We start from the raw sequence: 25909 nt of genomic DNA, 5'->3' as shown, positions 1-25909 counted from the left end.
TAAAATGATCAATTCAACAGACTTTAAAAGAACTTGGAATAGCCATCTCCCTATGTCAAACAATACATATGAAGGGAAAAAATAAAAAAAGCATTGTCTATCTTGAGGAAATCAGAGAGTTATCAAGTAGAGGATTTAGGTATGTTTGCTAGGAGATCCTGATAGAGGCTTCAGTATGTGTGTAAATAATGATAAGAACAACAAATAATACAAGGTAATGAACAAGAAAGGATAACTGTGACTTGACTTATCCAAATAATTTCATTTCTCCTATTTAATGTTATTTAAATCTACAAAGAGCAACAGCAATTCTTAGTGCTAAGACAAAAATTTATATTTGAAATAAACTAAAAATATTATGAAACCCCCTTTTTAACCTTCAGGGCACATTTCTTTACTGTAGTTCTTTTGGAAAGGGGAATCAATTGAACTAAAATGGAGCAACTACTTCAAAATGGCTACAGTTTTCAAATGATTATGATTACTTCAGAACAAGCATATTTGAAAGTAAATCTATTTTTTTCTTTCCAAAATAATACCTAACTTGAATTCAATTCTTAAAGGAAAATGGCTAATGGAATTACAACCCATTTTTACAAGAAATATACTTCTAGAGTCACCAAGAACATTTAAGTTCTACGTGAAAATATTGCTACAATCTGTCAGTTATTACACAGCAGTCATTTTTCTCACTTCCCTGAAGAAGCACAACTAGACTGGTTTTGAGAAACAATTGTTAAATTCTTATTTTTGTTTGAGTTTTGTTGTTGCTTGATTTGGTTGGCTTTTTATTTTAACATAGTATCTCACTGTGTAAACAGGGTCAACCACAAACTCATCGTGGTGACCAGGTCACAAAGGTCCACCTGCTACAGCCTTCCTAGTTCATTAATTAGATGGATACATACCCAACTCAAAACAATATTTTTTGATGCAAAGAAATAATGAGAAGCTTCTGGGCTTGTTCCTGTGTACTTGTTTCCTGCTTCGGAAGAGTAGGAAACTGTAGGGAGCATAAGGGAAGAGTTCAGAACAGTAGGGGGCCAGAGAAAATAGTAGGGTCTATGGGGTTGTAAAAACAGGAATCTGCTATCTTACCTAAGAACATGACATTCTGAAATTTGCTCACACTGAAAATGCTGGTCTAAATTTTGTAAGTTATATTCCCTTTTTAATTTTAATTTTATTCTTTCATTAACTTTAATTGTCTAATGTCAGGCTGATATAAAATTAGATATATTCTATGTCTTTCTGGATGCTAAAATGTTTGAGTAATGGTTGCTCATCACTAGTTCTAAAATACCAGAAAAATTTTGTTTGTGTATTATATATTTCTATGCCCCCATTGAATTAGTCATGACAACTAATATATAGGACACAAAAATACAAAGAAAACTGTTCTTTATTATCACTATAATTACATATACACATATGTAGTTATTTATAATCATTAAATACTCAAGTAAACAATGTTTGTCTCTCTTTTGAAAGGCATTTACAACTAATTTTAAACAGCTTCTAAAAGGTTGAGGGTAATTTTCCAGTTTTAACAAAAGTACTGAACACATTTACATCAATGAGCTAACAGAAGCTATATTATAAATTTAGTGGAAATGGAAAATTGCTTTCCCAATGATTATCATTTATAAGCAAACTTTCCTATTGAATCATTTCTATCAGTGTTTGTCTCCATTGAGTGTGGGGGATTGGTTTTTATTGGGTCATAAAATCTCTGACTGTAATTCTAGACTTAGAGAATTCAATCAATGAGTAGCATGAACTCAGATAAACTATCTGACTAAGAACGTTTGTCTCTTGACAGATGAATGTTCTCTGAACAACGGAGGCTGTAGCAACCACTGTTCCGTTGTACCTGGAAAAGGAATTGTCTGTTCCTGCCCAGAAGGACATCAGCTCAAGAAGGACAATAGAACCTGTGAAATCGTAGACTACTGCTCCTCCCACCTGAAGTGTAGCCAAGTGTGCGAACAGCACAAACACATGGTCAAGTGCTCCTGCTATGAAGGCTGGGCGTTGGATACTGATGGGGAAAGCTGCATCAGTGTGGGTGAGTAGATACTGCAAACTATGAAAACAAATCCAAAAACACTTGAAAAAATAATGAATGGATTCTATTTATTGTGTAAGTCACCTGTAATTGCCATGGGTCATTTTTAACCTATTCTAACACCTTCCACAAAGGGTGTTGTAGCATTCCTTCTTATCATAACCCTCAGACCCTTAGCCATGTGATTACTATTACTGTTCTAATATGCCCTTCATCCTGAATACATCACACCTTTGGAATTACACATTACTAAAATTGGAGTTCAGATAATGATAAATTTACATTATCTTTTAAGTTGTATTGAGTTCCAGGGACCCTTACAGTTATGTGGATAGAACACACTTCTTAAATCTATTGGAGAAAACAGCAGGCTTTAGCTTCAACTAACTTCCTGATTAGACAAAGCATTTCTTTCATTTTATTAATGTAGTCTTCAAACCACTAATGCTGTTACCAACCAGGATGAATTTGTAGCCAATAAAAATGAAAGGCACAGGTAGAAAGATAGATAGAAGATAAAGAGATAGATAAATGATAGATTGATAGACAGATTGATAGAATGGTAAATAGAAGATAAATAGATGACAGATATAGATTAAAGATAGATTATTATACATATCTAAAAAAAGTCATTTATTTTCAGACTTTGAATATCACTGCTAATTCAACATAGTAAGAATGACTGTTAGACAAAACACAAAATTTCTTTTTCCTTGGCCTTTTTTCACTCTCATCATTCTTTTCTTAATTCGTTTTCCAAAATATGTTTTGTATTGAAGTAATATGCACGTTTACTCACCTTAACACTTGAAAATGTGAAAAGAGTCATGTTTTCTAAGGCATGTCATCAATAAAAATCTTTGAGAATTATTTCAAGTATTTACTAGACAAGAAGAAATAAGAATAGGGATGAAAATACCTTATCAAATAAATTTTAATTCATGACAACAATACATATGTGGACCTTATTATTGAATCCATGAATGTTTCTTGATTAATCTTGATGACTGCATTTCAATATTTCAGTATATTTATGTTTTAGGTTTTGTACATATAGAGTTATTTTATAGCTCTTATGCTTTATTTAAGCCCTCTATACCATAAGCTCAATTAGATGGCCAAGAACCTATGCATCATAAACATTCATTCATTTTATTTCTTCTACTATGGCACCATTTTTCATCCCCCTTTTTCTAGATATCCAGGTTATTCTTTGATCCACTTTAAAACTCATACTTCTATTATTATGTGTTTTATTTTCCATGTATATTTTTTCTGTGTAGGACACCATATTTCTAAGGTTGTATGGTTAGGGTTTGATTTGACTTTTCATCCTCATGTTCCCTTTCTTGTTATCATTTCAGTCAAATAAGAAATATCGAAATCAGAATTCATATTGTAGTCTTTTATTCTGCTTTTCATAGTAGCATCCAGTCTAATTTGGAAAAATTAATATACAGCCAATGACTATTATATTTTCAGAGACCATTTCATTATTTTAATCTTCTATTTTGTTGTATTTTAAAGTAATATGTGATTCTTTCCTCTGGTTAAGTATTAAATCCTCACATATGATATTAAGGAATATTTATTCTATGTTTACTTCTCCAAGATGTTAAAGTAATCCTCATAAGATACCAAAAGAGCAATATGTTGCATTAAAAGAGTCAAGTTGTTAAAAGTAAAGAAACAACATATCAGATTCGATCATTATTATGTTAGGATCATAGTTTAGGAAAACAATAAGTAATTCTTTGATATAGATGAAGTTATTAAGGTAGCAGGGTAAATTGGTACCACATGGAATAACTAATGAGTTAATAGCTAACTTTTTTTTTACCTTTCTGAAGTTAAGCTTTTGGATGTATACAACCAATTCAGAGCTAATCCTAGTGGAGATGGCCTAAGCTTTGCCTAGAGAGAAATCCCTAGAGCGTTAACATAACTCATGATTTGCTTATGTCACACCTGCTTTGTTTGTGATGGAGGAAAGCAAGCATGAATTATAACATTAATGTTGAAATGAAGATTTTCTTACATGAACAGATGACCAAGTTGATAATTAATTGCACTTTGAAACAGAGAAATTAACACCATTGTCAACATTTAAGATATTCATAGAAGTGTTTTATTAATTGATCTACTTGTCCACCTACTCGAGGTTTTGTTCTATATTTCTGTTACTACAGCTCTTTGGAAAAGCAGAAAGCTCATAGACCATTAAAAATGAATTGTTATGGAGCTCCTGGACTTTAAAATAGATGTTTCTTCTTTCCTGTCATCCCTTCACTTCCATAATTCTTTATGTGATTCCTTTTCAAAAATAACTGTTGTTGCTATTGTGTTGAATGACAATGCTAACTCACCTTGACATCTCAAAAATACAAAAAGGAGGATAAAAGATAAAAAGAACAATAGGCTTTATGATTCAAATATGTTAGTGCCAGAGCATCCCTTGTATTCTTAGTCCTTGAATTCTTTTCTGTAAACTTTCATATATTTTTATTTGCTTCTGAAATTCTTGACAAGCTGGTTTTTACTGCAATGGCTGAGCTGGTTTTTTCTGTTTGTTTGTTTTTCATTTTTATGTTCATATCTATAAAGTCTTATTGAACATAGTCATTATAAATAACTATTACTTTTACAATTTTGATTTTTATTTAATAAATTTCACAATTTTCACTTTTTTATTTGAATTTTTCTGCCCTTCTAGACTATTCTATTTTGTCTCTGACTTAATTTTCAACCACCATTCTCTTTGATGGTTCCACTAAAAATCCAGTAAGTTACTGTGTAGTGTATATGTTTCTAATTGCTATCTGCTCTTTGGTGTGCAGCCTCTGGCCAGTTTGCAATGTTTCTCCTACTACAGTGAAGAGCATTATAACTTTCTTCCCGTTTCCCCTTAACCTAAACCAAATTACATTTTCTCAACAATGGCACCGTTCTTCCTATCCCTCCAGTGTTTCATACTTTAGATTCGAAAGTTTTATTGTTACCAATTATGTTTTAGGGAAGAGATTGTGGCTGTAGGTTCACAAACACTGTAGTGAAAGGATCGTCTTTGGGCAGAGTGCGCTCCTCTCTCAATCTTTCATTCTCACATATTTCTACATGGAGCCACTTGGCAAACACCTTTTTACTCTGAAAAAATATGCAGTCTGCTAAAATTGAATTGTTTTGGACATTTATATCTTAAAGGACAACAGTTTGTTTTTCTTTCTTTCTTTCTTTCTTTCTTTCTTTCTTTCTTTCTTTCTTTCTTTCTAATTCGAATTCCCTGAATATCAGAGAGCCACTTAAAATTATCTGACTATGGAGATGGAAAGATAGCTCAGTGGTTAAGATTGCTTCTTGATCCTGATGAGGATCCAAGTACATATCCAAGTACCCACATCAGGCAGTACAACATCTTCAAGCACATTCCCAAGAGAACTAATGGTTAAGTTATTCTATCTTTGAAAACACCTGTGGGTGTACACACATTCAGAAGAATAAACACACACACACACATACACACACACACACACACACACACCACACACACACACACACACACACACACACACACACGGTCAATGAAGAAGCACAGTTACTAATGAGATGGGAAGTATTTGTATCTCATGGGAAATTTTCACTTCTGGTCTCCTTCTTCTCTGATAATTGTCATCACTAATAGCAATTAGTATATCAAATCTACATTCTCTTCATAAATTATATCCTGTAAACTCTTTTTATAATATTATTGTTATTATTTTATTTTATTTTTTACCATCTTGTCCTTACCCCCTTCCCAGTCTGCTCTCTCCCAGTTCCTCATGTCATCTTGTCCTCCCCATCTCCAGGGGGATCTCCTCAAGCCCTGTCAGAATTCCCCATACCTGGGGGCCTCAACTTTCTCTAGGGTTAGGTGTGTATATTCCCACTCAGGCCAGACCCAGAAGTCCTTCACTGTATATGTGCTGGGGCTATGGACCAGCTAGTGTATGCTGCCTGGTTGGTGGCACAGTGTCTGAGAGATCTCAAGGGTCCAGGTTAGTGGATTCTGCTAGTTTACATTTGGGGTATTCCTCTTTCTCAGCCTCTTCTGGTCTTTCTCTCATATAAACACCAGGGTCCCAGACTTCAGTCCAACGGTTGTGTGTAAGTATCTGCATCTGTCTCAGTCAGGTGCATTTGGTCCTCTCACAGGACAGCTCTTTAACACTGTCTTTTTCAAGACTAACTCTTTCAAAATACTACAGTTTATTAATAACCACTATTTATTAAATAACCGTGGGTATAAGATACTACTGATAGAATATCTCTCATTGAATAATTACAGAAATTGAGACCCAGAAAAATAAATTCATTGTTTAAAAATTGTAGCTAAGAGGAAAAAAAACAAAGGTATTTGTGTATTATCTTACCTATGTCATCGCAAAGTGTAGCAGTGAAACTCTGCCCATTCACTCCTATAATTTAGTTCTAGCAGCACTGTGGTTTATAGCACATACAATCCATCCCCAAAATTCAAACTGGCAGTGTGCATCCACCTGCGGCAAAAGTCTCTGGGTCCTTTACATTTATATGCATGAGTCTGGTGGGAGAGCTTACTCCACCACTGCCAGCTCTGGATCCCTGCACATCAGTTCTAACTCAAAGACAAAATAGGGAAGGAACAAACAAGGCATAAACAAAGTTCCTATGATTGCTGTATTCAGGGACTTAACAGCATGATCAAGATACAAAGAACACATTCCTCAGCTGTATTCATCTTGAGTATTGTCCTAGCTCAATGTCAAATTCTTGCCTGAGCCTACTTCCTAGCCTAATTCTTGCCAATATCCTTGAAGCAGCACCAAGAGCTCTTCTCATCTCGGCATGACCAGGCTAAAGAGAAGATAAAAGCCTATTTATGCTAAACTCTGTAATTCCATATGCAAATATTAGACTTGGTATAATCTCCATTGGGGATCCCTAATGATTGGGTAGACTCAACCTACAGTCCTGTTGTTTTTTTTTAATTTACATTTCAAATGTCATCCCCTTTCCCAGTTTCCTGTCCATAAATGCCCATCCCATACCCTATTTCCCTGCTTCTATGAGGGTATTCTCCCACTCACCCACTCATCCCTTCCTGATTCCCTGTCCTAACATTCCCCTACACTGGGACATCAAGCTTTGGAAGGACCAAGGACTTCTTCTCCCATTGATGCTCAACAAGGCCATGCTCTGCAGGGAAATAGGGTATGGGATGGGCACTTATGGACAGGAAACTGGGAAAGGGGATGACATTTGAAATGTAAATTAAAAAAAATAAAAAAAATCAAGAACTAGTCATAGGAAAAATAAAAAGAATGTAACAAGACTCGACTCGTATTTGTTCCATTTTGCCATACTTTGTTTTGTTTTTTTGGTTTTTTTTTTTTTTTTGGAATCTTATGATACAGACCCACACTGTCTGAGGTGTGTTAGTGAGTGTGTGTGTGTGTGTGTGTGTGTGTGTGTGTGTCTGTGTGTATGTTTACTATTGGTGTTCTGCTCCTCCATGACTCCTCTAGAATAGCCCATGAAGCTGTACTTATTAATATCTTGGCCTTCTCAACATTATCGCTCTAAACTCTTCCACATACTTCAGGCAAACAGACCCAAAGGCTTCAACTCCCAGGTTTGTCAACTCAATTAAGAATTGACCCTTGGGAGGGAATAGGAAGGCAAATTTTAGAACAGAGGCTGAAGGAATGCCCATTCAGAGCCTACCCCACATGTGGCCCATACATGTACAGCCACAAAACTAGATAACATGGATGAAGCTAAGAAGTGCAGGCTGACAGAAACCAGATGTAGATCTCTCCTGAGAGTCACAGCCAGAACACCGCAAATACATAGGCGAATGCCAGCAGCAAACCACTGAACTGAGAACGGGACTCCCCTTGAAGGAATCAGAGAAAGGACTGGAAGAGCTTGAAGGGGCTTGAGAACCCATATGTACAACAATGCCAAGCAACCAGAGCTTCCAGGGACTAAGCCACTACCTAAAGACTATACATGGACTGACCCTGGACTCTGACCTCATAGGTAGCAATGAATAACCTAGTAAGGGCACCAGTGGAAGGGGAAGCTCTTGGTCCTGCCAAGACTGACCCCCCCCAGTGAATAGGATTGTTGGGGGGAGGGCGGTAAGGGGAGGAGGATGGGGAGGGGAACAGCTATATAGAAGGGGAGAGGGAGGGACTCTGGGGATGTTTGCTTGGAAACTGGGAAAGGTAATAACAATTGAAATGTAAATAAGAAATAACCAATTTAATAAATATGGAGAAAAGAAAAAAAATAAAAAGAATTCTTTGTATGTAATTTGCTTGTTATTAGAAAGAGAGGTATAAGGTCTTTTATTTTGATTCACGCTTTGAAATATAGTCAGATATAGCAGAGGACGACATGATGGTAGACATTTCTATGGCCATGTGATCATGTGGCAGCAACTTACTCTATATCATCAGCACAGAGAAATGGAGCCGTGGGGTGGCCAGAAAGCACATCCACTGTGATACTTCATTGTCAATAATTCTACAATAATCTGAACGGTGATACAATTTGGGGTCCAATTACTCAAGCACAAAGTCCTCACATCCAACCCGTAATTGGATGAACTTGACTGAATCGATGAGTAATCTTACAGTTATTACTACTGAATAGAACCACCTGCTCTTTGGAATGTTTGCACAGTCTGCATTTTACAAACTGTAACTTTCCTAACCTCCCTACATCTTTGATTACTCTCAAATATTTCTTATTTTGCAGTTATTTTTTAATTCTTTCCAATTTATGAAAGTATCGTAAATTGCTTTTTTCATAGTGTAATATTAGAGAATTTCTATAATGATTATTAATTTTGAGTTTATTTTTGAGGTCATTTTCTAATGAAGACCTTTTGATGTTTAATTAATGTTAATTATGTATAATCTACCGAAGGATACTAGAGCATTTCTCAGAAATTCAAGAATTCTATACTTTACTTTTACATTAAGGAGTTCTCTATATCTTCTCACTAGTATACACATTCAATGACATTTATATATGTATATATATGTATATATGTATGTATATAATGTGCAGATTCCAATGATTTGTCAATATAAAAAAGAAGTGATCACTTTTATATATAAACTAAAACATAGAGCAGAGATATTGGAAACAATAATTGAAAAGTAGAGAAAGTTAAATGGAGCAAAACATCAAACCAAAAACTTAAAACATGAGATGTCTATTTGACTTAAATTCAGAGGTTTGAGTAACACTTGAAAGTCCATTTTCCCCTGCATTTCGTAGAGTCTATTCTATCTGTCTTTGTCAATAGTGCACTTCAGTCTTATTTGAGTATTACTTGGTCTCTAAATGGCTCTAGCTTGAGGAATGTAGAAAAGGAGATAATGACATACAATGAGGCTGGGAACGGATAAACAATTTCCCACTATAGAAGAGTGTTTTCTGTAAAATAAATGCATTTGTTGATGGACCACATAAAGTCAAATAAATTCTTCACTGCAAACACAGAAACATAATCCATAACTGCAGTGAGAGAGAAATAATTGTAACTACCGCATCCCTTTTTGTTCAGGGGTTTTAAAGGTACAACAGTGGCTGGAAGATGTTCTGACAGAATTGTGGGTTGTACAGGTACTACAGCAATTTACCCCCTAAAGTCTAGAGAAACTCAGAGATCTTTTCTGAAACCAGAGAACTGATCTCAAGTTCTGCCTCATAACATTTATTTTGTAAGTTTTTAGTGGGACCTAGAGGAAGTCAAAGAGAAAGGAGGACAGACTACTTCTGCCTTGTGTATTTCACTTTGTGGGTGTGAAACCCTTCATGTAATGGGTGTCTCCCGAGAGGCTCAGCCAGATCCTTACTGATACAGATGAGGATGCTTACAGCTAACCATCACACTGAGCATGGGGTCCCCAGCGGAGGAGTTAGAGAAAGGACTGAAGAAGCTGAAGGGGTATGCAACCCCATAGGAAGAACAACAATATCAACTAACCAGATCCCTCAGAGCTCCCAGGGACTAAACTACCAACCAAAGAGTACACATGGAGGGACCCATGGCTCCAGCTGCATATGTAGCAGAACATGGTATTGTCTGGCATCAATAGTAGGAGACACCAAAGGTATAGATATCAGTAGAAGCTATCTAGACTAAAGTTCAAATATGAAAGAATATGATTTTAGAACTCTGATAAAGGAGTTTCTCTTGTTCAAGCAAGCTCCTGTAAATATTTATCAAATGGGGTTTTCTTGGCTCAGAAAGGCTATAACAAATAAAAAATATTGAGAAAAATACTTGAACTTTTTTAGTTGAAATGTTTCTAAGGCAATGAAATATTCACTCAATTTAAGCCTTTTGTGTACGCATCCTGGCAGTATTATTGTATTTTTCAAATTACATAAGTTACATTACTACAGTTATCTGAAATGAGTATTTTGATTCTCTAAGAGGATTTTTTTGTGTTGTTTTTATTGTTATGTGTATTCCTCCTGACAGACATACAATTCTACTGTTACCTTCCTTGTATGTAAGGACTTTGAGGTTGCTCCCACTAGTGTGCTGTATCACAATTATGTGATACATATACTTCTGCGTATACATAATTGACCCTCATGTTCAAATGTATACATATTTTCAGCTGTGCTGGTTATTTCACTATTATCATACATTTCTAAGGAATGTGGTTATATACTACACACCATGACGGACATCTCATGTGAGCTCATGATTCTCAAACCATTACTCTACAAGGAACACCAGCCTGCAGGAGCAAGAATTTCTTCTCAACCCGCCTCCCCACTAGCTTTGTAGTTCTGTCATTTCACTTTCATACTTGCCAATTCTCACCTAGTTCTGTACATAATGGGGAAGATAATGTCAGCTACCTTGAAAAACTCATGGAGAGAATCATTGTTGACATTCATATAGTTCAGAATAATTCTTTTATATGGGAAGTGATTTGTATGGGAAGTGATCTGCTTTGTATGAATTTTTAACTTCTAAATAGTTACAAAAGTAACTGACCTGGAGCACCTGGTCAGCATGGACAAAGTTCTGAGAGTGCACACATACAAACACACACACAAATACAAAACACCAAATTAAATGAGTGTGCGTGTGTGTGTGTGTGTGTGTGTGTGTGTGTGTGTGTGTGTGTGTGTGTGAAGCTACATTAGTCCTTTCCATTTCTACTGCTACCTTACTATAAATCAGTGAAATATGTGTGGACTGCTACCATTGTACAGGTATTATTTGGAGAAGTTCATTCTGTCTTTCTTTCATCACAATAATTTTTAATGTTATTTATTATTTATTCATTTGTTTGTTTACTTTTATTATAGCATGCTAGAGAAATCAGTTCTCTCCTTCCACTATATGGGTCTAGGAAATTAAACTCAGGTTATCAGGTTTGTCTACAAGTTTCTCCATGTAGTGAGCCATTTCACTGGCCCATCTTCCTCCTTCCCTCCTTTCTCTCCCTCCCTATCTCCCTTCCTTTCTTTTTTGTTCTGTTTGTCTTTCTCTTCACTCCTTCTTTTATTTCTTTCTTCTCTTTTTCACTTTGAATCCGATGCTACATTTTCATGACTGAATTGAGCTTTTCATTTTGCAGAATTTTTTAGGTTTTAAAGTTTTATAATCTGTGTCAAGAGGATAGCCTATCCCACTGGTTTAGTTTTTGAATTTCTATATTCATAATCATTCTACTTTCATTCTTGCTTCTGTTACTTTGCTGCCTATGTAGGCAACCATATAACTATGTGTATGCACATTCCTAAGTTCTCATGTAAAACCCGTTTTTGTACAAGTCAGCCTTGCCATTGTTCGTTGTATAATTTTCATTCTTTTTTCAAATGGCTGTAAATTCTTTTTTTATAGTCATTTTTGTTCTGTTTTATACACTTTACTCTAACAAATACTATTTTTCACTTTCACTTGATTCAATTATTTTTACTTTCTTAATCTTTGAGTAAAAAGTTGATTTTACTTTGAAGTGTAGTTTGTGAGACTCTTTTTTTTCCCAGATAGAGGTGAAAACATCCAGAAAGTGCACTAATGACAAATTGAGGAAATGATTCTACTCAAGTCTACCGTGATGAACCTTCAATGTTGCACCATCAAAAGTCTTACCTCAGCATGACAGTGACTCAGGAAATCTCAGTCCCTGGAGCTGTCCAATGAGAAGCCAGCAGTGTGTCATTACTTACTGCTTAATTTCCTTTCCCTTCTGAGCTTCATGAGTTTTCCTCTCTCCAGGAGGAGATTTCCATCCTGAGCACATAGCTACAAAAGAGAAGAGTTCAGTGTCTCATTCACTGGACACAAGTGCCTTTAGAAGAAGCAGTTGAGGTGCTGGCAGCCTGCATTTGCACCTTTATAAAAGTTCTTGGAACTTGTTAAGCCCTCACAGTAAATCTGCAGAATCTGTGTGAACTTGAGTGTAAATATTGTGCCATTTTAAACTTTAATAAAATTTCATATTTATTAAACATTTTAGTGACAGGTAAATTGAGATATCGCTTATTAAACATTTCAAAGTATACTACAATCAACCATTGCTACATTCTAGGCGAGAATATTTTAATGGATCCCAAAACTCAACTCAGACTCTTTAACAGTCATTCTTATTAGTATACCTACCTCACACACTTACAACTCCTATCTATTTTCTGCCTCTATAGATTTGTCTGTTTTGAACATCTTCTAGAAATAGAATCAAGCATATGTGTGCTTTGATTTCAAGCTTGCGCCACTTGGCACACATCAGTGCTTGCTTTGTTTATGGCTGAATAATGTCTATTATATGATTATATAATACAACATTGTATATTCATTCACGACTTGATGGGCAAATGGATTACTCCCATTTGGGAAGTTACTATGAATAACGCTGATATGAATATTCATATAATTGTTTTGAATTGACGCACATTTATAATTCTCTTCAGTGTATAAGTGGGTTTGGAATTGCTAATTCCTATGGTTACTAAATATGGAAATATTTTTTAAAAAATTGAAAAACAATCAAATGCTTCACAAAATGCCTGAATTCATTTAAATATCCCACCGTCTGTATATGAGGGTTTCAGTGTCTACAGTTTTAACATCTGTCTTTGTGACTATAATCAGTTGTGAAGTGGCATGAAAAGGGTTCTTGTTATCCTTTACGTTGGTGTTTGTCTGCTGACAGATTTAGGGGGGATATTTTCAGATCATCATGAGCACTCACTCTCCATCCAGACAAAAGTACCTGCCTAATCTCATCTTTTAAATATGAGCATCCATGAGTTCATTATTGTGTCTTATATCCCCCTTATCTATTTGCATATAAGTCTCTCATCAGATCTATGTTCTCCTGCTGCCTTTGCTATCTTCTCCCCATTTTCATGGGTGCCTTCAAAGTACAATTTTAAATCTAATAAAATTAAATATATTTGCTCATTTTTTAAATAAATTTTCTTTTTCCCAAATGAAGGTAACTAAAGTACAGTTGTATGTATTCCTGAAAGAGTTGCATAGTTTTAGGTCTTACGTTTAGTTATATGAAATAACATGAACAATTTTTATGTGATATATATACATATATATTCTGTAATATTTTATGTATGGGAACACAATTTCCTAATACTATCTCTTTACTAAGACTTTTTTTCTCTGTAATGAAAAACTCTCTAGGAATTGGGCTCTGGGCCTCTGGGCTTCCTCCAGATCCATATGTTTCCTTTGATGGCTTCTGCTTATTCATTTTACAAGGCTGCCATGGAGCTAATGAGGCAAGGCGTCAATACACATTTAAACATATTTTTCTCTTCTTAAGTCAACAGGTCAGTTAGACTGTCTGAATCAATGAGTTCCATGTTGAGTGTCAGGCTGTCTTTCAACCAATAAGACAGTGATCAAAAAACATACTTGACATTGATTCCTGGTCATGATGTGCATGTAAATCTGTGCAGTACTATACACACCCAAATGAACAAACATGATATATAAAAACATGTACACACACAAGAATAAAAACTAAAACAGAATGATAAAGGAAAGAGTGAGCAATCAAGTTTATTAGCCCTGGGGCAGCTATGCAGCCGCAAGCAGGTCCAGGACCCTGCTAGTGACTGTAAAGTACAACTGGCTATTTTAACTTCAGCGTGTGTCATCTCTGACACACCCTGTCATGCAGTAGAACTTGCCATTGAAAATAATAGCAGACCAGTTGTGCCCTAGTCAGGAAGTCTATGACACAATTATTTGGGACCTAAATGTGTTCTATGGATTTTGTATTCATTTTAATAGGATATGACAGGATATACATGATTATCTTTATATGTTTTATTTTATATGCATTCTTAATTTCCATAGTATCAGCTATTATTGAAGTAAGGTTGTGCAATAAAGGCCAGAGTGGAGCACAAAAGTGGCCAGAACTACATAATTACTATTAATCACTGCTCTGTAGGTATATTAAGTAGTTCTCCTGCTCTTGACAGTGCTTACGTATACCCTTCTAAGTACGAGGCTGAGTTTGGCTCCCCTTTCTCTGACAGTCTTTCATGCACTGGCTATAGGTACCTACGAAACCGAATCTGTTCCTGTGCTCATTGATTTATTTCCTGTACTGGACAAAACGATCTTGATACATGGAGAAAGTTCATGGAGAGTTTAAAAAACACGTAAAATGTCCTCTCCAAATCATTCTGTACCTAAGAGCTAGTACTGAAGTCTTCCCGGGATGAAACACATTCAATTTATAATGAGTAGACAGACAAACAGAGAAACAACCAAAGAGTGTTGTCTTAAAAAGTATGGCGCGAGCGGTTCCCCTAGGTACTGCTCAGTACTCCTCTCCTGAACTCTCTGACCCAGGCGGTTGCTCTCTTGCTAGTTCTGGCTCTGTAGGGCCATAAGAACTAGCGCTAATTTATCTCAGCGACTCCAATCTGTCCTCAACTATTCTCTGATCCAGGCAGTTTGTAAGCCATTCCAGCATGACGCCTTGCCGCACTGGTCTCTAGATTCCGTTCCTGCACCCATGGGGTCAAATGGGACTAACCATAATTTAACTCTAGTTAGTATCTCTCTCGGCAGCTCTCTGCTAGCTGCAAAAATTGGGACCAGCTACTCAGTAAAATCAGGGCTCTAGAAGTCCAGCATGGGCAGGCCTAGCACAGCTCCTTGCGACAGACTCTGCTCACACTCCCCAAAACACAGTGAAATCAAGACTTAACAAACTGCAACCCAGTGGTCAGATTTCTGTGTTAAATTCTCAGTCCACAATACATCCTCCCATATTAGCGCGTCTCTTGCTGTCATTGTTCAGGTGTTATTTAACCAGCCATGTTTGATTCTTTGTATAGTTCTTTTTGTTTCCACTTAGTTGATTTCAGCCCGAGCTTGATTATTTCCTGCCCTCTACTCCTTTTGAGTGTATTTGCTCTGCTTTGTTCTAGAGCTCTTAGGTGTGCCCTAAAGCTGCTAGTGTACATTCTCTCCAGTTTCTTTTTGGAGGCACTCAGAGCTATGGGTTTTCCTCTGAGCACTGTTTTCATTGTGTCCCATAAGTTTTGGCATGCTGTGCTTTCATTGTCATTACACTCTAAAAAGTCTTTAAGTTCTTTCTTTATTTCTTCCTTGATCAATTTATCATTGAGTAGAGCATTGTTCAGCTTTCATGTGTATGTAGGATATCTGTTGTCTTTGTTGTTATTGAAGACCAGCCTTAGTCAATGGTGATCTTATAGGATGCATGGAATTACTTCAATCTTCTTGTAATTATCGAGGCCTGTATTGTCAATTTCAGAGAAGGTACCATGAGGTGCTGAGAAGAAGGTATATTCTTTTGTATTATAAGGAAATGTTCTATAGACATCTGTTAAATCCATTTGGTTCATAACTTCTGTTAGTTTCTCTATATCTCTGTTTTGTTTCTGTTTCCATGATCTGACCACTGATGTGAGTGGGGTGTTGAAGTCCCCGACTATTATTGTGTGAGGTGTAATGTGTGCTTTGAGCTTTAGTAAGGTTTCCTTTATGAATGTAGGTGCCCTTGTATTTGGAGCATAGATATTCAGGAGCAATAGTTCATCTAGGTGGAGTTTTCTTTTGATGAATATGAAGTGTCCTTCCTTATCTTTTTGATAATTTTTGGTTGAAAGTCGATTTTATTCAATATTAGAAATGGCTACTCCAACTTGTTTCTTGGGACTTTTTTGCTTGGAAAATTGTTTTCCAAACTTTTACTCTGAGGTAGTGTCTGTCTTTGTCACAGAGGTGCATTTCTGGTATGCAGCAAAATGCTGGGTCATCTTTACCTACTGAGTCTGTTAGTCTATGTCGTTTTATTGGGGAATTGAGTCCATTGATGTTAAGAGATATTAAGGAATAGTGATTGTTGTGATTGTCATTTTTGTTTTTAGAGGTGTAATTATGTTTGTGTGGCTCCTTTCTTTTTGGTGTGTTGCAGGAAGTTTTTTTTTGTTGTTGTTGGTTTTTTTTGTTTTTTGTTTTTTGCCTTTTTTAGGTTGTATTTTCCCAGCTTGTGTTAGAGTTTTCTATCTTTCATCCTTTGTAAGGCTGAATTTGTGCAAAGATATTGTGTAAATTTTGTCTTATCATGCAATATTCTGATTTCTCCATCTATGTTAATTGAATGTTTTGCTGGATATAGTAGCCTGGGATGGTATTTGTGTTCTCTTAGGGTTTGTATGACATCTGCTCAGGATCTTCTGACTTTCATAGTCTCTGGTGAAAAATCTGGTGTAATCTCTAGGTCTGCCTTTATATGTTACTTGACCTTTTCCCTTCCTGTTTTTAATATTCTTTCTTTGTTTTGTGCATTTGGTGTCTTGACTATTATGTGACAGGAGAAATTTGTTTGTTTTCTGGTACAATCTACTTGGAGTTCTATATGCTTTTTGTATATTTATGGGCATCTCTTTCTTTAGGTTAGGGAAGTTTTTCTTCTATAATCCTGTTAAAGATATTTACTGGCCCTATAGGTTGGAAGTCTTCACTCTCTTCTACACCTATTATCCTTAGGTTTGATCTTCTCATTGTGTCCCTGGATTTCCTGGATGTTTTGGTTTAGGAACTTTTTGTGTTTTACATTTTCTTTAATGATTGTGTCAATGTTTTCTATGGTATCTTCTGCCTTTGAGATTCTCTCTTCCATCCCTTGTATTGTGCTGGTGATGCTTGTGTCTATGACTCCTGATCTCTTTCCTAGGTTTTCTCTCTCCAGGGTTGTCTCCCTTTGCAATTTCTTTATTGTTTTATTGTTTCTGTTTCCGTTTTTAGATCCTGGATGATTTTGTTCAATTCCTTCACCTGTTTGATTGTGTTTTCCTGTAATTCTTTAAGGGATTTCTTTTTCCTTTTTAAGGCCTTCTACTGTGTTGTCCTGTATTTCTTTAAGGGAGTTATTTATGTCCTTCTTAAAGTCTTCTATCATCATCATGAGATGTGATTTTAAGTCCAAATCATGCTTTTCTGGTGTGTTGTGATATCCAGTATTTACCTTGGTGGAAGAACTGGGCTCTGTTGATGTCAAGTAGTCTTGGTTTCTTTTTCTTATGCTTTTGTGCTTTCCTCTCATCCTCTGGTTATCTCTGGTGTTAACTGGTCTTGCTGTCTCTGACAGTGGTTTGACCCTCCTGTAAGCCTGTGCATCATCACTCATAGCAGTTGGCTTTCTCCCAGCAGGATCTGGGTACAGAGAGCTGGAGCCTAGAGTCTGCTCTGGGCATAGGGGGAAACCGGAAGGATCTTGTCCCAGACTGTTCCTGCTTCCTGTGTCCAGAGTGCTCCAGGCAGGCCCCTAGGAGCAGAAGTGGTGGTATTACCTTTGCTCTCAGGTATGTCAGTCCTCCCAGAAACTGGCTTTCAGCTCTGGGCCCAAGCAGAAAACAGAAGGATCCTGTCCCTGACTGCTCCTGGGATCCTGTGTCCAGAGGGCTCCAGGCAGGTTCCACTTGGGTCAGTAATGTGAGCAGAAGCTGTGGTCTCCCCTGAGCCCTCCGGATTGTCCACACTTCTGAGAGTCTTGCTCTCTCCCCCTTGGGATCTGGGTCCAGAGAGCTGTGGGAACCTATCACTGTTTAAGCAACAATTGTTAATCCACTCAGGTCTGCAGTTTCTGGCTTCAGAATAACTTAATCAAGATTGTTCAAAAATTTAAAAACAACCTTAATCTCTCAGAAGACAGTCTTGCTCCTGCCAACCCATGCTCTTTCCCCTTCACTACCTTCCAGAGAGGACTCCTAACTAGGGCTTAGCTCCTAGCACTTGGTTCCATATTAATTTCTTTTCTTTTATTTATTTATATTTACACTCCAGGTTTTATTCTCCTCTCAGTCCACCCTCCAACTGATCCATATCCCTTACCTCCTTACTGCTTCCTTCCCTTCCCCTGTCTCCAGAAGGATGTCCCTACCCTCACCCCTACACCAGACCTTTGAACTTCCTATTTTTAATGGCTGTGAAAAATAGCATTGGGATTTTATTTAAGGTTTCAATGAGTTTGTGAATTTTTTTTGAAATAATGGTCATTTTCACAGTATTAATTTAGTCAATCTATGTGCATGTGATATACTATTATTTTTTTTCATGTTTTTTTTCTCTTTCTTTAGAGATTTAGAAATTTCATTGCAGACTTCTTTTACTACTTTGACTAAATTTACCCCTGTATATTTTATTTTCTTTGAGCTTATTATGAATAGGAGAGTTCTCTGTCTCTCTCTGTCTCTCTCTGTCTCTCTCTGTCTCTCTCTGTCTCTGTCTCTCTCTCTCTCTCTCTCTCTCTCTCTCTGTGTGTGTGTGTGCGTTTATTTCTGTATAGAGAATCTATTGATTTAAGCAATCTGATGCTGCATCCTGCCACTTTGCTGAAACGACTGATCTCATTTTAAAATTTTCTGATAGAATTTCTGATATCTGTAATGTACAATATTATATGATGTGCAAATAGGGACAAGTTTGACTTCTATTCTACTTTGTATTGCTGTAATTTCCTTTTCTTGATTTAACACCCAGTTAAAAAATATTATGAAAAAAGTTATTATGCTTTGGGTATAATACTGAAAAATAGTAGAAAGAGTGAAACTTTCTGTCTCATTTCTGATGTTAATGGGATTGCTTCAAGGTTTTCTCATGTAGCATGTTGTTAGCTGTGGGTTTCTCACACACCTTTTGATATGTTTGATATTCCCTATGAGACTTTTATCTTCTTATTTTCTTTGTTTCTAATTTCTACTCTGATTTTCATTTCCTCTGGCTGATTGCTGAGTTTAAATTTGATATGTTGTTTTTGCAAATTTTTGAGTTATGTCACTATGTCATTTATTTGTGAGTTTTTCATCATATGCATTTAAAGCTATAAATATCCCTTATAGGACTGCAAATTTCTATTAACTAGAAATTAGTTATGACACTTTTCAATTATTTTTTCCTCAGTATTTTTCTTTGACCCATTAAATATTCTGCCATGAATTTTTTAAGTCTCCATGCATATATTTGCTACTAAGTATTTCTTTAGTTTCAATTTCAAGTATTATTGCATTATAGCCAAACAGAATACACAGTTATTTTAGTCTTTCTCAATTTGATGACTTGTATTGTATACTAGGTGCTGTCTATTCTACATGTAGAAGCCAGATTCCATTGGCTTCTTCATATAATGTATGTTTTGTGTGTGTTTGGAAAGATTTTCATATATATATTAAATTTATATGATATATGGTATCAACTGATACTTATGTTTCTCTATTTTTGTTTGGAAAAACTATTAGAGAAAATGAAATATCAGCATCATGTACTGTGCATGTTACTTTTTCTCTTCAATACCAGTAGTATTTTTTATCAAATTGTGTACACTAGCATGTTCTGCATATATATATATATTAAATAACAATATATTCTTTGTTAATTGATTCCTTAATTAGCACAAAGGGTTCCTACCAATTTTTTAGGTCTAGTTTGAAATTCATTTTTGTCTAATAGAGCATACCAATGGCTTCTTGCTTTGTAGTTTCATTTGGTGGGGTATTTTTGCCTATGCTTTCACTTGAAGGCCATGTATTTTTAAGGCTATGATGTCATTCCTGCAGACAACAGGTAGATGGATTTTATTTCTTGATTTATTTATTTATTTTCTTGATTTAGTCATCAAGTCTTCCCCTTGGAAAGGTGAGGCCATTACTATTTGAAAGGTTATTTCTGAAAGGTGGACTTTTTTTGCAACATTATATTGTGGAGTTTTGTTGCTGTTTGAGATCTCAATGGTATTTTTCATTTTAGAAATGTCTACTTTGTTTTCTTTCTACCGGCTCATTTTTATGCTTATGTTTCCTGCAGCCCAAAGTATGGCTTTCTATATTTTCTTTGCCTTTCATCTGCTGCTTAGAACACATTTTAGGCTGTTTGTGTTATTGATTTTTTTTTTCTCTTAGTTTTGTTCAGTGTTCTATGTTGGCAGTAATGTTTGTTTAGAATTTGATATACTTTGTTCTTGTGTCATCTGGCTTTCAAAGTTTACTTCAAGAAATAAGTTGTTATTCTGATTGGTTTTCCATTATAGAGGACTTATTTGTCTTATGGTTTTTAATACTTTGCCTTTGTTCTGTATATTTAATGCGTAAACAGTGAGGAGTTCCTTTTCTGGTTGTGGATATGCAATGTTCCATGTGCTTCTTGTATCTATGAGTAAGTCTTTCCTTCATATGATAAAGTTTGTTAATATTATCTTATTGAAGAGGTCATCTATAGCATTTTCTAGAAATTTTCTCATCTATTACTACGATTCAATGTTTTGGTCTTTTTCTGGTGCTGCTCATTTCCTGTATGCCCCCCCCCTTTATAATTTTTTTCTTACTTATTTAGTCTAAATTCTCTACTTTGTATTTGAGTTCTAATATTCAACCATCTGCTTAATTCATTATACTGATAAGATTTTCTCTTGAGTTTTCTAGTTGAATCATTGGCTCGTCAACTCCATTCTCATTTTAGTCTTAGTTCTTTTTAATGTTTTTAAATTTTTATTAAATTCCATTTTCAGGTTCTGGATTTTCTTCATCATTTCCATCTGGGTTGTGTTTTTTGTGAATTACTCAGGTGTTATTGGATTTTCAGCTAACATGCAAAAAATAAAAAAAACTTCACGGTGTTATAGATATGAAAACTCTTCCTATATTCTTTAATCAGATACTTTCAAGTGTATGCAAATCCAAGTAGAACAAGCACACTATTACCTTGTATAATTGAATAGAAATCAAAGGTTTTAAAGTTTATTTTTAAGTTTGAAATAAAAAAGAACTGCTTCCAAAATTCCAAAAATCCAAATATATATGTTCTATTAATTCTTTGGAGAAATTTTGATCATTCACCCCAATTCCTCCTCTAACTTTCCCCTCTGTCTTCCATCCCTTTTACCCAACTTTGAAATTTCTCCTTCTTCCTTCTTTCCTTTCTTCTTCTTTCTTTCATATTCTCAGCTTTTTCTTTTCTTTTTCGTTTCTTCCCCTCCCTTCCCTTCCCTTTCCTTTCCTGCCCTTTCCTTTCTCATCGGGTCTAGGTTGTATTGTCCAGCTAGTCTTAAGAATGGAACCTTAGCATGCAGTCAATCTACCAATGGTTGTATCCTTAAAGATAACTTACTGTCCTTCACCTCAGCTAGTAGCAGAGCTTCATGCTTACCTTTTCTCCTCTAGGCTGGCATTTTTCTACTTGGAGCTTTTCAAGGTCTTTCCCACGGTTCATATGGGCAAGTGCCCTATTGTGCCTGGGTCTTAGCAATCACATGTGACTCTTATAATCTTGCTGATCCCTCTCTGCAATGATACTTGAGATGTGTAAGAAAGAGTATAAGTCATTTCCATATATGGCTGCATACTTCACAATCTCTTATTCTCCATTCATTGGCCAATTATGTATGAGTCGCTGTATTAATAGCTATGTACTATAAGTAGAAGATTCTATGATGGATGTTGAGAGATTCTTTGACCTAGGGGTATAGCAGTAAGTCATTAGAAATCATTTTTACTATGTAATAGAATTACTATTCAATAGAATAATAGGACCAAGTAGTTTCCTTTATGACATATGGCTTATCTGGCTAGAGGTACAAAGAACTTTTAACAATGAGTGACATCCTTTTGTTCTAATGGAGTGGGCCTTACATCCAATAAGAAAGTTAATAAATTGACTTTCGTCTAGAGAATTTTATTTAACTTATACAAAGTGAATTTATTTTCTTAATTCTACTAAAATACATCTAATTGCAGATTCTTTTGAGGCATTCATCATATTTTCTATACGTCATGAAATTCGAAGGATTGATCTGCATAAAGGAGACTACAGCCTACTTGTTCCTGGACTGAGAAACACCATAGCACTTGATTTTCACTTCAATCAAAGTTTACTTTATTGGACAGATGTTGTGGAAGACAGAATATACAGGGGCAAGCTGTCAGAGAGTGGAGGTATGTGGATTGCACTTTCACTGGATGATGAAGTTAGTTTTAAATAGCAATATAATATCAGATCAGAGAAAGTACTGAAAGAGCTTGAAGGGGCTTGAGACCCCATATGAACAACAATGCCAACCAAGCAAAGCTTCCAGGGACTAAGCCACTACCCAAAGACTATACGTGGACTGACCCTGGGCTCCAACCTCATAGGTAGCAATGAATAGCCTAGTAAGAGCACCAGTGGAAGGGGAAGCCCTGGGTCCTGCCAAGACTAAACCCCCAGTGAATCTGATTGTTGCGGGGAGGGTGGTAATGGGGGGAGGATGGGGAGGAGAACACCCAAAGAGAAAGGGAAAGGGGAGGGGTTGGGGATTTAGCTCAGTGGTAGAGCGCTTGCCTCTCTTTTCAAGGCCCTGGTTTCAGTCCTCAGCTCAGGGGACAAAAACAGAAATGTAAATCAGAAATACCCAAGTTAATAAAGATAGAGAAAAAAAGAAAAGGTTTTGATTAATTTTTCATTCTGAGTTACCTCTGTATGCATAAAAATTGAAGAGTAAGTACATATATAAATATATTCTAGAGAAGTCAGGCCAAGACTTCAATTTTTCAGAAAGTTGTGGAGAAGAAAATTTGTATCCTATCAGGAAAAGAAAAGACTATTTTCTACATACTACTAATTTGATTTGGAATTAAAGTATCTAATTATTATTTGGTTAACACATTTCAATTTTTAAAAAATTTTGTATTTTGCCATAATTAAATGTATTTCTTTTGTCTAATGAGCAACATGTATTGTTTTAACTGAACCTGTATGGTGTTTGCTTTTTTGTGACTTTGCATTTGTACTTCTATCAAATTACTAATTTCTCTTGAAATCATCATTGCAATTTCAAAATAAGTTTTGTTTTGCACTTTTACTTAAAATATAGAAAATATCTCCTGTATCTTAACTTCATGTAGTGGATCAAAATAGAAATTTTAAAGAACAAATTTTTAACTCCTTAAGTTTATAATGAAAACAATTAACAGTGTCATAAAGAATACCTTTAGAAAAGGATATAAAATAATTTGTTTCTTTGTTGTTTAAGTAGCAGATGAGTATATTTGACAGATGTTACTCAACTATTGATTTTTATGTAGCCCATGCTAACAACTTTCCCTATTTTCTGCATCTTTTTTGATCTGCTACCTATCTCTTGACCCAGGGAAGACTTCGGGCTTAAGTTGTCTGAGGTTATCTGTGAAAATGGTGAGATTAACTATGACGTTTAAACAAAAACAGAAAATAAGGATAGTTTTTAAAGCACAGTGCATGTTAACTCACATAAACATTTTCTTGTTACTTCTCCCTTCAAGGACAGCCTCTTAATTAAGTTGTCCCATTCTACCCAACCATAATTTATTGTTTTAATAAGTCTCTTGTTCTGCTAGGAAGGCCCTAAGCACAAGAAGTAACTATTTGGTAACTTCATATTGCTATCACCTCAGTGTTTAACAAAAGTTCTAGAAGGGTTTGTGAGAGTGAAAAGTCTGCTAAGGAAGAACTGTTACTATTAATATTGGTATTGGTTTTCTTTTTTGAGCTTCATTTTCTATAAACTGAAGGCACTTTATGCTGTGACCACATGCAGGCTTGTCCACTGTAACATCTTGAATGGCTGTGCAAGTTGGCTTCCTCTTTTTCACAGGTGTCAGTGCCATAGAAGTGGTTGTGGAACATGGCTTGGCAACCCCAGAAGGCCTGACAGTTGACTGGATAGCAGGCAACATATATTGGATAGACAGCAATCTGGACCAAATTGAAGTGTCTAAACTTGATGGTTCTCTGAGGGCTACACTAATAGCAGGAGCCATGGAGCATCCCAGGGCCATAGCACTGGATCCACGATATGGGTAAGAAGTGTACCTTTTACAGTTTCTCCTTGCCATAGAAATTCGAAGTGAGGAGGTAAAAATGCTTATTTTATACATCAGTATATTTATGTATAGGTACCTGTGTCTACAAGCATAATATTATATATGACGGCAAATGGGAGCACATTAGACAAGGTTTGGTTACAGAGTTCCTTACTCAGATATTTTCTGAAGCAGAATATATCTTCTTATCAAATATGGGCAGGAAGCACTATTGGAAAGAATTGCAGCTCTTTTCCAAAGCAGTAATTTAATGAATTTCACTTTGCTTTGCCCTAGAGATGCTGTAATTTTGTTCTAATGGCTATAAACCCCAGGGCCAGTCTTTGTTCTGAATAGTCACAGATGTTAACCACCTCACCCTTTATTTATTTTGTGTGTTCTTAGAGTCAATTGAAAAGAAAATTGAAATAGGCTTAAAAGAGTCAAGCAGTGAGATGCTGACTATTGGGAAGTTTTGAGAGAGAAAAGACCTGATTCTGGAAAACAATGTTAAATGTTGAGTGACTCAGGCTGTTGCCTGCTTTGTCCCCTGTGTGCTCATTTTTCTTAAGCAGCAGAGAAAAACACCAGACTTAGATGTAATGTGTTCTAATTCCTGCCCAGTCACTTGTACTCTGGAGAAACCAAATTGTGACCTCTAAGATTCCAGCTTTATCTTTTGAATATAAAAGATTTTATGGGGGAAAGAAATATTCAGGCTATATGAGAAAATATCACTAAATTTCCCTGAATTATTTATTTCTCTGGTAAGGAGCTTGTAGGTTGAAGGCTTTGTCAACTCTGCAAAAATTTTTAGAGGGTTATTTTTGGTTCTATATCTTAAATTCAAAGTTTAGGAATCATAAGTCTGTGTGAACCTAGGGGAAGCTGAATGGGATACAGAGGAGAAAAGCTGCCTTCCACCCTTGGTTTTGTTGAGTTGCCTACCCATATTTTTCGGCTGTGTTTTATCCCAAGAACTTAAACACCAGTAGATTTGGATGTCCTTTTCTTTTCCCCAGTGTAGACATTACATTTAAAAGGTGAACAGCTTGCCTGGAGAAGAGATGCAAAATTAGCTTCTCTAGCAGGAAGGTTTGTCTTCCATGGGGTTTAAAATATGTTTTTGAATCATCATAGATACTTCAAATATTGAAGAACTTTACTTGAATCCCTACATTTCTGGCTCCTTTTCAACTTGGAACAGCTGAGGTTGTTGAACTGAGAAGTGACATTTCTTTTACTGGAGAGATATTTTCTCTAGACAACATTCTGTCTTGCATTCTTTCTTCCTTAGCTACTGGCCTAACAGCTGACCTGAAAAGAACTGTGAAGTTAAACGAGGAAGGCTCTTAGTTTCATCAATCTGTGCTTCAAGTGCTAGCAAATGGGTGACCTTAGCCCTGTCCCACCCAGCTTCCAGCTCATGGTTCGTTCTGTGACCCCACTGGTAGGAAGCTC

At 36.0% G+C, this 25909-nt stretch overlaps 1 protein-coding gene across 6 annotated transcripts in view; it reads left to right on the top strand.

Annotated features, from left to right (window-relative positions):
* The window catches only part of Lrp1b (LDL receptor related protein 1B), a 2121147-nt gene that overhangs the window by 1372516 nt on the left and 722722 nt on the right, over window positions 1-25909 (top strand). For all 6 annotated transcript variants that reach the window (XR_010064783.1, XM_063284873.1, XM_063284870.1 and 3 more), the window contains 3 exons: window positions 1823-2068; window positions 22367-22564; window positions 24241-24445. Coding sequence is in view for 5 of the 6 variants with exons in the window: in XM_063284873.1 (XP_063140943.1) it covers window positions 1823-2068; window positions 22367-22564; window positions 24241-24445 (649 nt within the window). In the remaining variant the exon portion in view is untranslated. The remainder of the gene's footprint in view (window positions 1-1822; window positions 2069-22366; window positions 22565-24240; window positions 24446-25909) is intronic.

The sequence above is a fragment of the Rattus norvegicus genome, chromosome 3, assembly GCF_036323735.1.
Source record: "Rattus norvegicus strain BN/NHsdMcwi chromosome 3, GRCr8, whole genome shotgun sequence".
In the NCBI taxonomy this organism is placed as follows: Eukaryota; Metazoa; Chordata; class Mammalia; order Rodentia; family Muridae; genus Rattus; species Rattus norvegicus.
The sequence above is the reverse complement of the archived record's forward strand: the minus strand, read 5'-3'. Positions and strand labels throughout refer to the sequence as shown.